Source organism: Salminus brasiliensis, chromosome 1, assembly GCF_030463535.1.
Source record: "Salminus brasiliensis chromosome 1, fSalBra1.hap2, whole genome shotgun sequence".
NCBI lineage: Eukaryota > Metazoa > Chordata > Actinopteri > Characiformes > Bryconidae > Salminus > Salminus brasiliensis.
Genome location: NC_132878.1, coordinates 75218091 through 75231142, shown reverse-complemented (window position 1 = coordinate 75231142; position 13052 = coordinate 75218091). Strand labels below are relative to the sequence as shown.

The window sequence follows — 13052 nt, the reverse complement described above, 5'->3', positions numbered from 1 at the left end:
TCCAGGCCTTAACCCAATAGAAAGGTTGGGGAAAGACCCAAAAAAAAGCAATCACCACTGACTTCAAGCAGTTTTGTAAAGAAAGTGGGCAAAACCCCTCCAGGGGTCACAACAGTACGACTTCACAACTGAAGCAATAGTTCACACTTTTTTCTGTTAAACTTCTGCAGAAATACAGCACAGTATAAAGGGTGCACAAAGTAATTCTCTGAGTAATTCTGGATCATTTCTATTGACCCATTCTTCATGAAATGTTCATACAATCCACAGAGGAAATAAAAGACTTGTAAGCCTAATAGTGATTATAGATACATTTTTAATAATATTTCTTGACCCAAAAATCAAGATTTGTAAGATGAGGGTTTTTTGTGTGTGAAAAACATCAAGTTTTATTGCTTTTCTCTGGAACTCTTTAATGGACTCAACTGACCGTAATTGGAAAGTGAATGTGAAAGTAAAAGACTCTTGTAATGTTTCCTTTTAATAATTTAATTCACAAATCATGATAAAATAGCACTTGATACCACAAAAACATTGTGTATGAAGAAGCCACTGTAAAGACCCTATTTGTATCTCATAGCAAAAATGTGACATTTCATTACAGTTCTGTCAACTATCACAAACATCATTCATTTGGTCAGCATAGTTTATGAACTTGTCTAATAACCAGACCTCTATTAAAAAATACCCTCGCATACAAAATCATACTGATACCCATATGTACAAACTGGAAAATCAGAGAACACTTAAGCAAGTTTGCTGGTTAAACATATGCTTATGTTATAGTGAAATCTGAAAATATTAAAAGATTGTCCATTCAAACATTTATTATGCTGAATGAAAAGCAGAGCACTGTGATTTCGATCATATATACAGTGCCCTCCATAATTATTGGCACCTCTGGTTAAGATGTGTTCTTTAGCTTCTAATAAATTGAGTTTTTTTCTAAATAATATAGGACCATGATGGAAAAAAAGAGTAAAATCCAACCTTTAACTCAAGTGAATTTTAGGGGGAAAAAAAATCCCTGACTAAGAAATAATTATTCTTCATGAAATCACCTGTTCCACAATTATTGGCACCCCTAACATTTCTTAGGAAATAAATGTAATTAAAGTATTTATGTCAATTCTACAGTAGTTTACGAAGTTGATCAGAGTATGTAGGAACATTTAATTAGTAATTCACAACTTCCTGTTTCCCTGGAGTATAAATATGACATGACACAGAGGCCATTTCTCTTCAACATGGGAAAGACAAAGGAACATACCATTCAAGTAAGGCAGATGTGTGTTGACCTCCACAAGTCAGACAATGGCTACAAGAAAATAGCCACTCACCTACACCTGTCCATATCTACTGTCTATTAACTATTAAGAAGTTTAAAACAACTGGAACAGTGGTAAACAAGCCTGGACGAGGACGCAAGTTTATTTTGCCACCACGCACAGTGAGGAGGATGATAAGAGAAATAAAAAGGTCTCCAAAGCTCACTGTTACAGAATTGCAACAAACGGTAGCTTCTTGGGGTCACAAAGTCTCCAAAACAACCGTCAGGCGCTATCTGCATGCCAACAAGCTGTTTGGGAGGCATGCACGGAAAAAACCTTTTCTCACTCACAATCATAAACGCAAACGTTTGGAGTTTGCTAAGCAGTACTGGAACTTCAACTGGGACTGTGTGCTTTGGTCAGATGAAACTAAGATAGAGCTTTTTGGCAACAAATGCTCTAAGTGGGTCTGGCGTAACACAAGAGCCGAGTATGCAGAAAAGCACCTCATGCCCACTGTGAAATATGGGGGAGGATCAGTGATGCTGTGGGCCTGTTTCTCTTCCAAAGGCCCTGGGAACCTTGTTAGGGTGCATGGCATCATGAATGCTTTGAAATACCAGGACATTTTAAAACAAAATCTGGCCAAAAGCTGAAGATGGGTAGTCACTGGGTCTTTCAGCAAGATAATGACCTAAAACATATGGCCACCACACACAAAATCAAGCTCCTCCCATGGCCATCTCAGTCCCCAGACCTCAACCCAATTGAAAACCTGTGGGGTGAGCTGAAGAGGAGAGTGCAGAGGAGAGGACCCAGGTCGCTGGATGATTTAGAGAGATTGTGCAAAGAGGAATGGTCAAAGATCCCTCTATCTGTATTCTCCCATCTTGTGAAACATTATAAGAGAAGATTAGGTGCTGTTTTGTTGGCAAAAGGGGGTTGTACAAAGTATTAACATCAGGGGTGCCAATAATTGTGGCACACATGATTTGATGTTAAACAATTATTTCTTAATGTGGGATTTTTTTTCCTACTGAATAAATTCACTTGAGTTAAAGGTTGGATTTTACTCTTTTTTCATCGTGGTCCTATATTATTCCAATATATTATATATTATACCAATAATTATGGAGGGCACTGTGTATATATATATATATATATATATATATATATATATATATATATATATATATATATATATATATATATAAAATGAAAGAATAGCAAATGTAGTCCATGTTCTCTGGCTGACATTTTTGGCTGTACAGTGTACAAAGAGTGTCACCTCTATTTTTCCTGGGCAGTTCACTGCATCAGACTATTCAGAGCAAAACAGTGGAGCACTTATGAAACAGTGTATATGTGTTTTACTGCAGGACCAACGAACCTGGTCTGGCTGAGCGTCTATTTCAGAATCAACACAGAAAGAGTGCCAAGACTTAAAGGGCAGCATGATTTGCTCTCTGCAATAAAAACATTCAAACAGTATATTAATGAGCCTTTGTTTCTCAGCAGAATACTGTGATTTTTTGAGGTGCCCAGTTAAAACAAAAATAAATTATTAGAAAGAAGTTAACTACGCAACAGAAATAATTACGTAGGAACTGAGCAAGGCTAAAACTCACTGGATGCCTTTGTGTGAGTGACCTGAAAGAGCTAAAATAATGATTCGGCTTCTGCAAATTCTCATTTACTCAGGTTAATTACAACAAAAATATACAGTCATGGCCAAAAGACTGACATATTCAGTTTTAACAAAGTTTACTCCGTCAGTTTTTTTAGATCCTTTTGTTTAAGCAAAGATATGTTTGTAGTGCTGACCTTCTTCTTTAAGACTTCTATAGTTTGCCTTGGCATGCTGGAGCGTCTAGGCAAAATGGATGGCAACCCATTCTTGCCTAACCAGTGCTTGGAGCTGATCAGTTTCTGTGTTTTGTTTGTCCACAGGTTCTCAAAGGGATCGAGATCTGGGGAGTTTCCTAGCCATGGACACAAAATTTCAATGTTGAGGTCATCAAGCCACTTGGTGATCACTTTTGTCTTGGGACATGGTGCTCCGTCATGCTGGAAATAGCATTGTTCATCACCAAATTGCTCCTGGATCACTGGGAGAAGTTGCTGTTGTTTTGATACCATTCCTCATTCATGGCTCTGGTTCTTAGGCAAAATGTTGAGCAAACCCACTCCCTTGGACGAGAAGCAACCCCACACATGAATGGTCTCAGGATACTTCACTGTTGGACAATTATTTTTCCAGATGTCCCAAACATTCTGAAGGGGCCTGGTCCTGGCGCTTGCTTGGCTTTATTGGGCATCTTGAAGACTTCTGCACAGTAATCGAACCTCTCTACTTGAGGATTTGATAAATAGTTGATTTAGGCCCTGTCTTAAAAGCAGCAATGTCCTTGCCTGTGAAGCCCTTTTTATGCAATGCAATGATGACTGCACGTTTCCTTAAAGGTAATCATGGTTAACAGAAGAAAACGTGATTTCAGCTGCCTTGTTCTCATCAACACTTTCTACTGAGCTAACGTGAAGATCACTGAAATGATGTAAGCAGGCCTTTTTGAGGCAGGGCTGAAATGCAGTCATTTTTGTGATCAAGTTCATTTTCATGGCAAGGAATGCCTTTGCAGTTAATTGCAGTTCATCTGATCACTCTTCACAGTCTAGAGTTAATGCACATTGCCACTATAGAAATTGATGCAGCAAACTTTATGAAAACCAAGATTTATGTCAGTCTCAAAACGTTTGGCCACAACTGCATGTAGTATGTATTATTCTATTATTAGATACACTCAATAATGATTAACAGAGAAATCAAAACCCTTGTAGACATTTCCTTGCAGTACATTAGTGCAACTCAACCCTAATTAGTTCTACACTCTATACTATATCTAAACTTTAAAAATGTCAAATTATAAAAATACTACTATAAGAAATAGGAACTTGAAGAGTGAGTAAATATGCATTTGCAGAGTTAAAAAACACAGTATCTTAAATCAGCATTTTAGGGTCAGATCAAAAAAAAAAATTAAATAATAACAGTAATAATTATGTCACTAATTAACACAACTGGCATGGTAAGGGCAATTTGTCAATTGTCAAAACAAAATCTATCAATATTAATTTAGCCCTTAGAGACTTAAGACTTTCTGTACTACACCACAATTGCAGTTTTGACCATTTTCAAAATGATTGTGAATTCAATTCTGAATATGCGAATCATACTGTATATTAAGGCCTTGTCATCGGTCATTTCACTTTACTACATATAGCACCACATGCTATGTTCAACATCAGAGCATGTAGCATTACATGCTATAACTGGTACTACAACATATACAGTGCGATTAAATCACGTTGTTTTCCATGTCCCGTTTGTAAATATGTTAACAGAAAATCAAGATAAGAATTTTTAATTCATGAACCTCTTGAACTATGGATTCTTTAATAAATTATGAAATTAAGAGTTGCATTAAGTGCTATAAAGAAATAACCCTACTTTTACAAATCTTCTTTTACAGTGTACAAACTATAATGGATTATTCATACTCCATCATAACATCATCCCCAACAGTTAAAAAGAAAATTAAGAAAATTAAGACTGCATGATTTTGCTGCCAAACAAACCAGACACCCAGTTTCCTCTTAAAAAAAAAAAAGCTAATACTGTTAGCTACAAATTTAACTTCTAAAGCTAAGTCTTACACAAACTTGAAAAGCTGCAACAATTCTGTCCATTTGTAAACAATAAATTAGTGCAAAAAAAAAAGCTATTTTGGACTAATCTGTAAGCTAGGTCCTATATTGCATGTAACTGGGATTAAGTACGGCATCTGATATTGAGATATTGAAAGAGGTATATTTAAAGCTATTAGCTATTAGCTGCTTCTTAAACAAAATCAAACTTTCGAATTATGCAAAAAATTTAAATAAAATAAAAAGAAATATTCTTCAGTATTAAGCTTTATGCAAACAAGAGTCAGTTGCTTTGTTTACTTGGTTAAAAGGTAATACTGTCCTGTTTTTCTATTTGTTTTTAGATCAATGGAGTGAAAGCCCCTGCAGTGCGATTATAATCCCTTTAATCATACCTTAACCTTATTACATTCAAAGTATGTCCTGAAAATATTTTTTTGTAGTTGCATTTTTTGCAAAAACAAAAAGACATTTAAAAAAAAATGCCTGGAAAAGCTTTTGTTTAGCTACCTATGTATGCGCTGTAGTCAAAAATTGTGAAATGATTATGTATAAAACCAAGTAGGGCTGTCATGATTACTCATGTAAACTCATTAAAAATAATAAATTAAAATATTTAGCACATTTTAAACTTCTGGTATTTTAGTTAGAAACAGAGGTTGGTTGAGTCATAATTATATGCATTGTTTTCTGCATAGTATTTTATATATTGTTTATCCTTTCCCAATAATGTATTTTGTAATCTTTGCAAAGGTCTGCAAACAGCTAATTTAGGTTTAGAGCTCTGATTACTTGATTCATTATAAAAATAATCAATAGATCAGTCAATTACTGAAGCAACAGTGGCAGCCCTACACTTAAAAAAAAAAACCCAGATGCCACGCGAGACATTGTCCTGTTTATATGGACGTCAGTCATAGTTCAGTCTTTGAAGGTAGTCTTTTCTTGAAAACCAATGTGTGTATACACCGTTTTTCTGCTGCCATCATTTCCGTGTGTGACCTACCATTACTGTCCATTCTATACATCTGTATGCTACCCAGTCTTCCTCCACTGAGACTAGCTGCTGGTAAACCAGGATGAGACACAGTCGCATGTCCTAACTCATGACTGTTTAAAGACAGCTCCAGGAGCTCCATGTGGGTAAACTTACACTCCGAAGTCGTTGGCCCTGTCCAGTAGCTTACGGTTGAGACAGAGCAGCGTGGAGAGGCAGGCCACAGATATGTGGAAGGTCAGCTGCCAGACATTCCTCAGGCCAAACAGAAAGATGTTGCATAGAATGATCAGGGTCAGGAGGGTAAAGGACATGAGCTTCTTTAGTGAGGAGTGGAATAAGTAAAGGTGACACTGTGTGGAAAAAAAAAAAAAAGAACAAGAATTTGGGTTGGCAGCTTATATGAGACTGACGCACACCTACTGGAATAGAAAAATAGCAGAAGTGGTCTTGCAAATGTTTGATAACTCCTTTTCAAATGACGTGTTGTTGATTTTATAAGTGAACAAATTCTCTATAAGTAGCTTAAATATGGCACTTTCTGCAAATTTCAGATCACATATATTTTTGCTGAATGTAAGATAAAATGTTGCATAACCATATTGGGCCAGCTTCCCAGGCATGGATTAAGCCTAGTCTTGGACTAAATTGAAGTGCCAATGATAAATATCCATTGGAAACTCTTTTTAGTCTAGGATTAGCCTTAATCCAGGTATGAGAAACCAGCACTTTATGGTTTATGATCTGGTTTATGTGAAATATATATATATATATATATATATATATATATATATATATATATACACACACACACACACACACACACACACACACACACACAACACACACTTCACATAAACCAGATTATCTATATATATATATATATATATATATATATATATATATATACACACACATTTAAAAACTCAACAGAATGTGGCATTGGATATATCTGTATACAAACTCTACTAGTTCATTAGGCACATGCCTAATCCTTATTGGCTATTTTATCAGAAACACCCATCATATTGGTGCACTTTGTAGGTTTAGCCCACTTCTTGCTGCACAATTTTAGCCCAATTTTAGCGGACCATGCTCACCACAGGAGTGACACTGGCATGATAGTGGCATCATAGTGGCAAGGCAGTCAGTTGTGCCAGTATGAGTTTATGTACAGTGTTCTTGGGGTCCTTACACACTGTTGACACCCACTACACACTTTAGATAGTATCTACCTTGTTGGGACACTTTACAGATGTACAGATACAGAATAAAGCTCATCCGTGTCCATGCATAATTTGTGTTAGTCATCCTCGTTTTTAGTAGTCAGTCAGTTTCTGTTTGTAGACACTTTCGTACCAAATCAGGGTCACTACTGTGCTGAAAATGATGCTCCATTCAACAATATCTGGTGGCCTGGTAGTCCCATCCCATTGCTAAACGTAGTGGGCCCATGGAAAACCATGCATTAGACAGGCTGCAGCCTGTAGCCGTAAACCTACGAGAGCAGTGCATAGGAAAGTGTAGCTAACAAAAGTCAGTGTATACAGTTGATGGTTGGCGATATGTGATGTATATGGGGAAAATACGAAATGACATACCTGGAAAACACAACACACAAACGCTAAAAGAAATGCAACAACATTCCATATTCCTTCATAATCATCCTGTGGAAAACAGAATAACTTCAATCAGTGAAACACATAAATAAAAAACATACATACATATAGATCAATCTTTAAACACAAACAAAAGTTTAACACACTGGACTGAGTGTATAATTCTAATTTCCCATAGAAAAGAACATTACCTGGAAGGTGTATTCAATGAGATGGACGCCCCGGATAAGATTGAGGGCCGCACACATAATGTTGAGGATCAGTGACAGAATGCCAGGAGCTGACACCGGCTCCAGTCTCTGATTCTGACCTTCAAAACCAGCAGTTTAGTTGCAGTTAGGAACTTAGCAGTGGTTTAAAGCAGGATTAGGAAGAATTTGGTATTTCTTGCTCCTGGGCTCTCCTTACAGTCGGGAGGTGCAATTCATGATTTTGAGCCACTCCTAAAGAGACATGCTGTACATGCATTCCTAGACAAGCTGACAGATACAGAACCAGCATCTGAAAGTAAAAGTAGCATGTAGCATTCTTGCCAGTGTTGCCCTTCGTGCATCACCAAAGTTACAAAGTCACAAATTACAGTCAGTAGTGAGCAGAGACCGGGCTGGCAATGATATAGATGCTATTTTCTGTCACAGGTCAGTAGAGCATAAGCATGGTTTTAAAACTGCTATTTTAAAGCAATTGTAACTTAAAATAACAGCTTCATAATACTTGTGAAGCTCCACTGACCTGTAATAGGAGGTATAGTGTCGCTGTTACTCCGGGCTTGGTGTGCCGTTAACTGCACTATGTAACTTTGAAAAACTTTGTCCAAAAAAATGTGTCATTTAGTGTTGGAAAACACATATACACACACACACATTATATATATATATATATATATATATATATATATATATATATATAAAAATTAAAAACAACAAAATTGGCATTTGATATGTCTGGGTACAAACTCTACCGAATCCTCATTGGCCATTTTATCAGAAACACCTACCATATTGGTGCACTTTGTAGGTTTAGCCCACTTCTTGCTGCACAATTTTAGCCCTCTACCCTGTCCATTAGTGAAAAGGGACCAACATAGGACCACCACTAACCAGATACTGTATAACTTCAGCAGTGGACCAAAGTTGCTCACCACAGGAGTGACACTGGCATGATAGTGGCATGATAGTGGCAAGGCAGTCAGTTGTGCCAGTATGGGTTTATGTACAGTGTTCTCTGGGTTCTTACACACTGTTCACATGCACTGAACACTGTAGATAGTATCTACCTTGTTGGTACACCTTACAGATGTACAAATGTGTTATTTAGTGTTGGAAAACACAAAGCTCAAATAACACTTCCCGACTGTAGGGGGAGCCCAGAAGCAAGAAATGTCCATTTTCCATAGTTTTGCTTTAACGTAAAAAATGCTACATTGTGTTGTTTGAAAGCAATGGTTTGACCAAAAATCTACATGTAAATCATACTGTATGAAATTTCTTTCTTTAGTTTTGCAATGGCGCTTCAAGGCAATCTAACAAGTACTGGAAGTTTACAGACATCATTCTTGGATTATGCAATCTGTATGCCTAAATTATCACTATCACCTCAAACGATGTCAGGTTCCTAAGTTAACAACTGTGTCAAGTTCTCAAAACATTGTGACCACTACTACATATTTTAACTATGCAAAGTACTAAAAAACAAAACAGGTCTTGGCTGATCGGCTGCATTTAGGGTAGGAGAAATAATGGTGTATATTGATACAAACCTGCTGCAGCTGGTTGCTCAATGTGGCCATTTGCTGCTCCATTAGTAAGCTGCACATCTTCCATGGTCAGGACCTGAGGAGGGCTGAGCCTCAGCTCCTCCTGAACCTCAGCCAGTGTCACACCGAGAGAAGGTCCCCCACTCTGGTTGTAGTGCTGCTTCAGTTTTTGAATGACGCTGTCTGATGCAGAGATAAGAATATGTGGAAAAACATTACAACAACACAAACCTGGCCTGCAGTGGGATGAGGACACAACAGTGTCATCAGGATACTACAGAGTTACAAAGTTATATTGTGACAATTGCTACTGTCCTAATGATACAACATTAGCATGATACTTGAAACATGACACAATTACTGCAATATATACAGATTACTGACAGGACACTAAAGGTGATTACTAGAGTTATTAATTACCCAAAAGATATACTGTGAATTATTCAAGCACAGAAATTAGCATTTAATCAGCTATCAGCGATGTCCTTTGTGTTTAGCAGATCCTGCTACATATGAAATATATATACAACATACACTACATGTATGTACACTCTGATAGAATCTTTGGCATCGTAATGAAATTGTGCCATCTAGAGGCTTAAGACAGAAATGCATTTTTGGTTATCAGTCCACTTGTTCTCTTCTATTAGTACTTAGCAACTTTGTCTTACTGCGTCCTATACATTTGAATAAAGACCTCTGCCACATCAGGCCATGCACGGTGGGCTGCATTTGCAAAATCGGCAAAAAGGCTAATCTAATTGTATGCCTTACATTTAGCCAATGGGCCAAGCGTAGATTTGTTTTGCAATGAACACTTAATATTAAACTTTGTGTGTTTAGTGAAGTGCAGCAGCGGCTATCTTACTCTTCTCTGAATCCATGATCGTTTTACATGATAATGAAAATATCTTGCTTTTACACCTAAGAGCTGCCAGTCTTGATTTTGGGAAGATTTAGTTTAAATCAAAAAGCAGTCAAGAAGCTGGAAAGGCTGGAAACTTAATAAGGCAGCTAACTTGTTTGCTTGTATAGTTGACTTAATTATAAAAGCACTATATTTCTCATATGTCTCATTGTAAGTCATGACGAAACATGAAACACAAACAAGGAGCAGCAAACAGACAGTTTGCCACATCCGACAGCCTTACTGTCAGCATCCTGTTGTAAAGTCCAGTTCATTTAATATACTTGGCCACAAGCACATCCTTGCGTATACTAACCGAACTCTAGGAACGGGTATGGCCGGGTTGCCAGGGCGACCGCTGAGTTGTCGTAGCTTGCAGTGAACTCCCAGCGGAGGTCTTCCAGGAAGCAGAAGGCCACAGCAACAGGGAGGCTGCATGCACACACCATCAAGTAGGCCACGCCCTCTGACGAGAGGAAGCTACAACACACAGAGAGGCCGTTTAATAAACAAATGACCAAACAGTTTGGGGGCACCGGTTTCTGGCTGTGCTTTGACCCCTCCACTGGATGTAAATAGAGCATGCAGATTTGTACTACTGCATGTGGAAAACTAGAGTTCTAGAGTATATGACTAGAGTCATATTCATATTTTCAACACTTTTCATTGTTTCTCAATGTTTTTCACTGTACTCTTCCTGTGTGTGACTTTTGACTGTTACATAAGTAAACAGTGAGACAGTATGTTCTTTTGCTGATATTTATACACTAGAGTCAGCAATTACCCTAACTGCTCCAGCAGGTTCTGCCCCTCGTCACAAGCAATGCAACAGAAACCATAACATAATTGGATTTAATTTCCATTGGAGACACTGTATAGTGTCTGTAACAGGGTGTGTTCTTACACACTAAAGTGGCTCCATTTAGACAGATCCTAATATTATACAAATACAGGGAGGCATTATTAATTAAAACAATGCAAACAAATCTTTGCATATCATTGTATATTCTTTATACTCTTTACAGTGATTTTGTATACTGGTGACTCACTATATGTGGAGCTCATGGCCCTTGATGGTCCCTCTCTCGGGGAGCAAATTCAAAGACTTTGAAATAACTTTCAGCTGCTGCTTCTTCTCCTGGAGCTCCCTGTTGTGCTGGAAGTCAGTGGAAGCGGAGAGAGGGAGTCCATCCCTGACCCGAACCACAAAGGCAAACAGAATCAGTGCCATGCTGCACACAGACCTTTAGGAAGACTCATCCTGAAAACAGAAGGAGAAACAGCTTTTTATATACACTCACTGAGCACTTTATTAGGAACACCTGTACACATACGTATTTACACATATGTGAACCATGTCGATATGGATTGAGCTAACAGGTAGGCTATGGTAATGCAGATTACCACAACGTACAATTGTGGTGACCAGAAAAGACATCTCTGCCTTTTCTCTGACTGCACAACACAACAAATCTTGGTGGGCTACAACAGAAGAAGACCACACACAGTTCTATGTCTGTCAGCCAAGAACAGAAAGCTAAGGCTGCAGTGGACACAGGCCCACCAGAAGCCAGCTGAAGCTGGGAAAAATGTAACCTGAATAACAATGAATAACAATCATGTACAACAAAACCTACTGTATTTTGCTTTACATCTGCTATTGCTGTGGATTCATTTTTTTTTTTTTTTTTTATTTCCTTTTTAATATGATATCTTACATTTTTTAGGTTTTAGCTTTTAAATATTATATTAAAACATGTTTCAATGCAATTCTCTCAATAGGTGTACTACTAACTACACATCCCATGATGCACTGCAAAAGCAGCAGGCTAGCTGGCAACACAACAGCTAGAGCAGGAACGGTTTATAACTAAAGAAATTTGAGATGAGAATCAAAAATCACCAAAAATCTAAATGTGATCATTGCTTGTATAACCAAGATTCTTCCTCAACCGCACAAGACTATCAGCTGGATGCACAAACCAAGCTCATACTGTGTAACACTGGAAACATATGCTGCATATGTTCATCAACAGCAAGGCAGCACCTTTTCAGCATGTTTATAGCTATAAGGACTGCAGGACAGTTTGTATAGCTGTAGACTACAGAGAGTACACTTCACCTACAGCTGCAGAAAGCCTCTGAGATTCTGCACAGACAATTTAGCTGAAGTTATTGATAACCTGCATTTACAGTCAAGGTTCAGACGGATCTTTTTTTTTTTTTTTTTTTTTTTTTGTTACTCTTTATACTTTATGCATCTGCATGTCGTTATTATTGCAGCAATTTCTTTTACATTGTTTTATTTAGTAACATAAATATGCATTAAAGAGTCTTTCCCCTTTTATTCAGCGCTGAAGAGTCTGAGGAGGAGTGATTAGCTCCTGCTAGCAGGTGCAGGGATATAACATGCCTTACCTCATACTTTCTGGATTTGACTATTTTTACACACTACTACGGAAACGTTAGATTATGTATTTCGTTGTATCGAGCAGCCCCAGCGTCGTAAGGACCAAAACATGTCACTTAATCCTGATATTCCTGCTTATAATTGTACAACGCCATCAGATAAACACGAACAACGGAGTGAAACTCCGCCACGGAATGAATGCTTTGTCTGTTTCAAAATAAAAGCCATTTTCGATCGTAGAAATAAAAGTCTTAGGATTTTTTTTTTTTAATGAAAGGAATATTGCTTCCATTTTTACTTTATCAGCAGAAGATTATATATATTTTTTTTTATTTTTATTTTTTTTTATTTCATGTTATTTATCATTTTTGGCATATGTTCGTCTGC

General features: G+C 37.5%; 1 protein-coding gene across 2 annotated transcripts; it reads right to left on the bottom strand.

The window, feature by feature from the left end:
- Window positions 1-298: 298 nt before the first annotated feature.
- sec22c (SEC22 homolog C, vesicle trafficking protein) lies at window positions 299-12851 on the bottom strand. 2 transcript variants are annotated; one of them, XM_072688879.1, is made up of 8 exons: window positions 12674-12851; window positions 11305-11516; window positions 10572-10735; window positions 9352-9531; window positions 7784-7902; window positions 7575-7640; window positions 6130-6326; window positions 299-2737 (listed from the first exon to the last, which is right to left on the bottom strand). In XM_072688879.1, the coding sequence occupies exons 2-8, from the start codon at window positions 11484-11486 to the stop codon at window positions 2593-2595; spliced, it is 1053 nt and encodes a 350-aa protein (XP_072544980.1). In that variant the 5' UTR covers window positions 11487-11516; window positions 12674-12851; the 3' UTR covers window positions 299-2592. The 2 variants fall into 2 exon arrangements, with proteins under 2 accessions (XP_072544980.1, XP_072544981.1); XM_072688880.1 differs by having other exon boundaries at window positions 2644-6326.
- Between the last annotated feature and the right edge of the window lie 201 nt (window positions 12852-13052).

What these genes read in the sequence shown, in the direction of transcription:
- sec22c (XM_072688879.1), bottom strand. Translation starts at nt 11,486, where the DNA reads ATGGCACTGATTCTGTTTGCCTTTGTGGTTCGGGTCAGGGATGGACTC. An exon ending in GGCCATGAGCTCCACATATA is followed by an intron (nt 10,736 to 11,304) that starts GTGAGTCACCAG and finishes TGTGTGTTGTAG; the next exon opens with CTTCCTCTCGTCAGAGGGCG. An exon ending in TTGTGTGTTGTGTTTTCCAG is followed by an intron (nt 6,327 to 7,574) that starts GTATGTCATTTC and finishes TTTTCCACACAG; the next exon opens with TGTCACCTTTACTTATTCCA.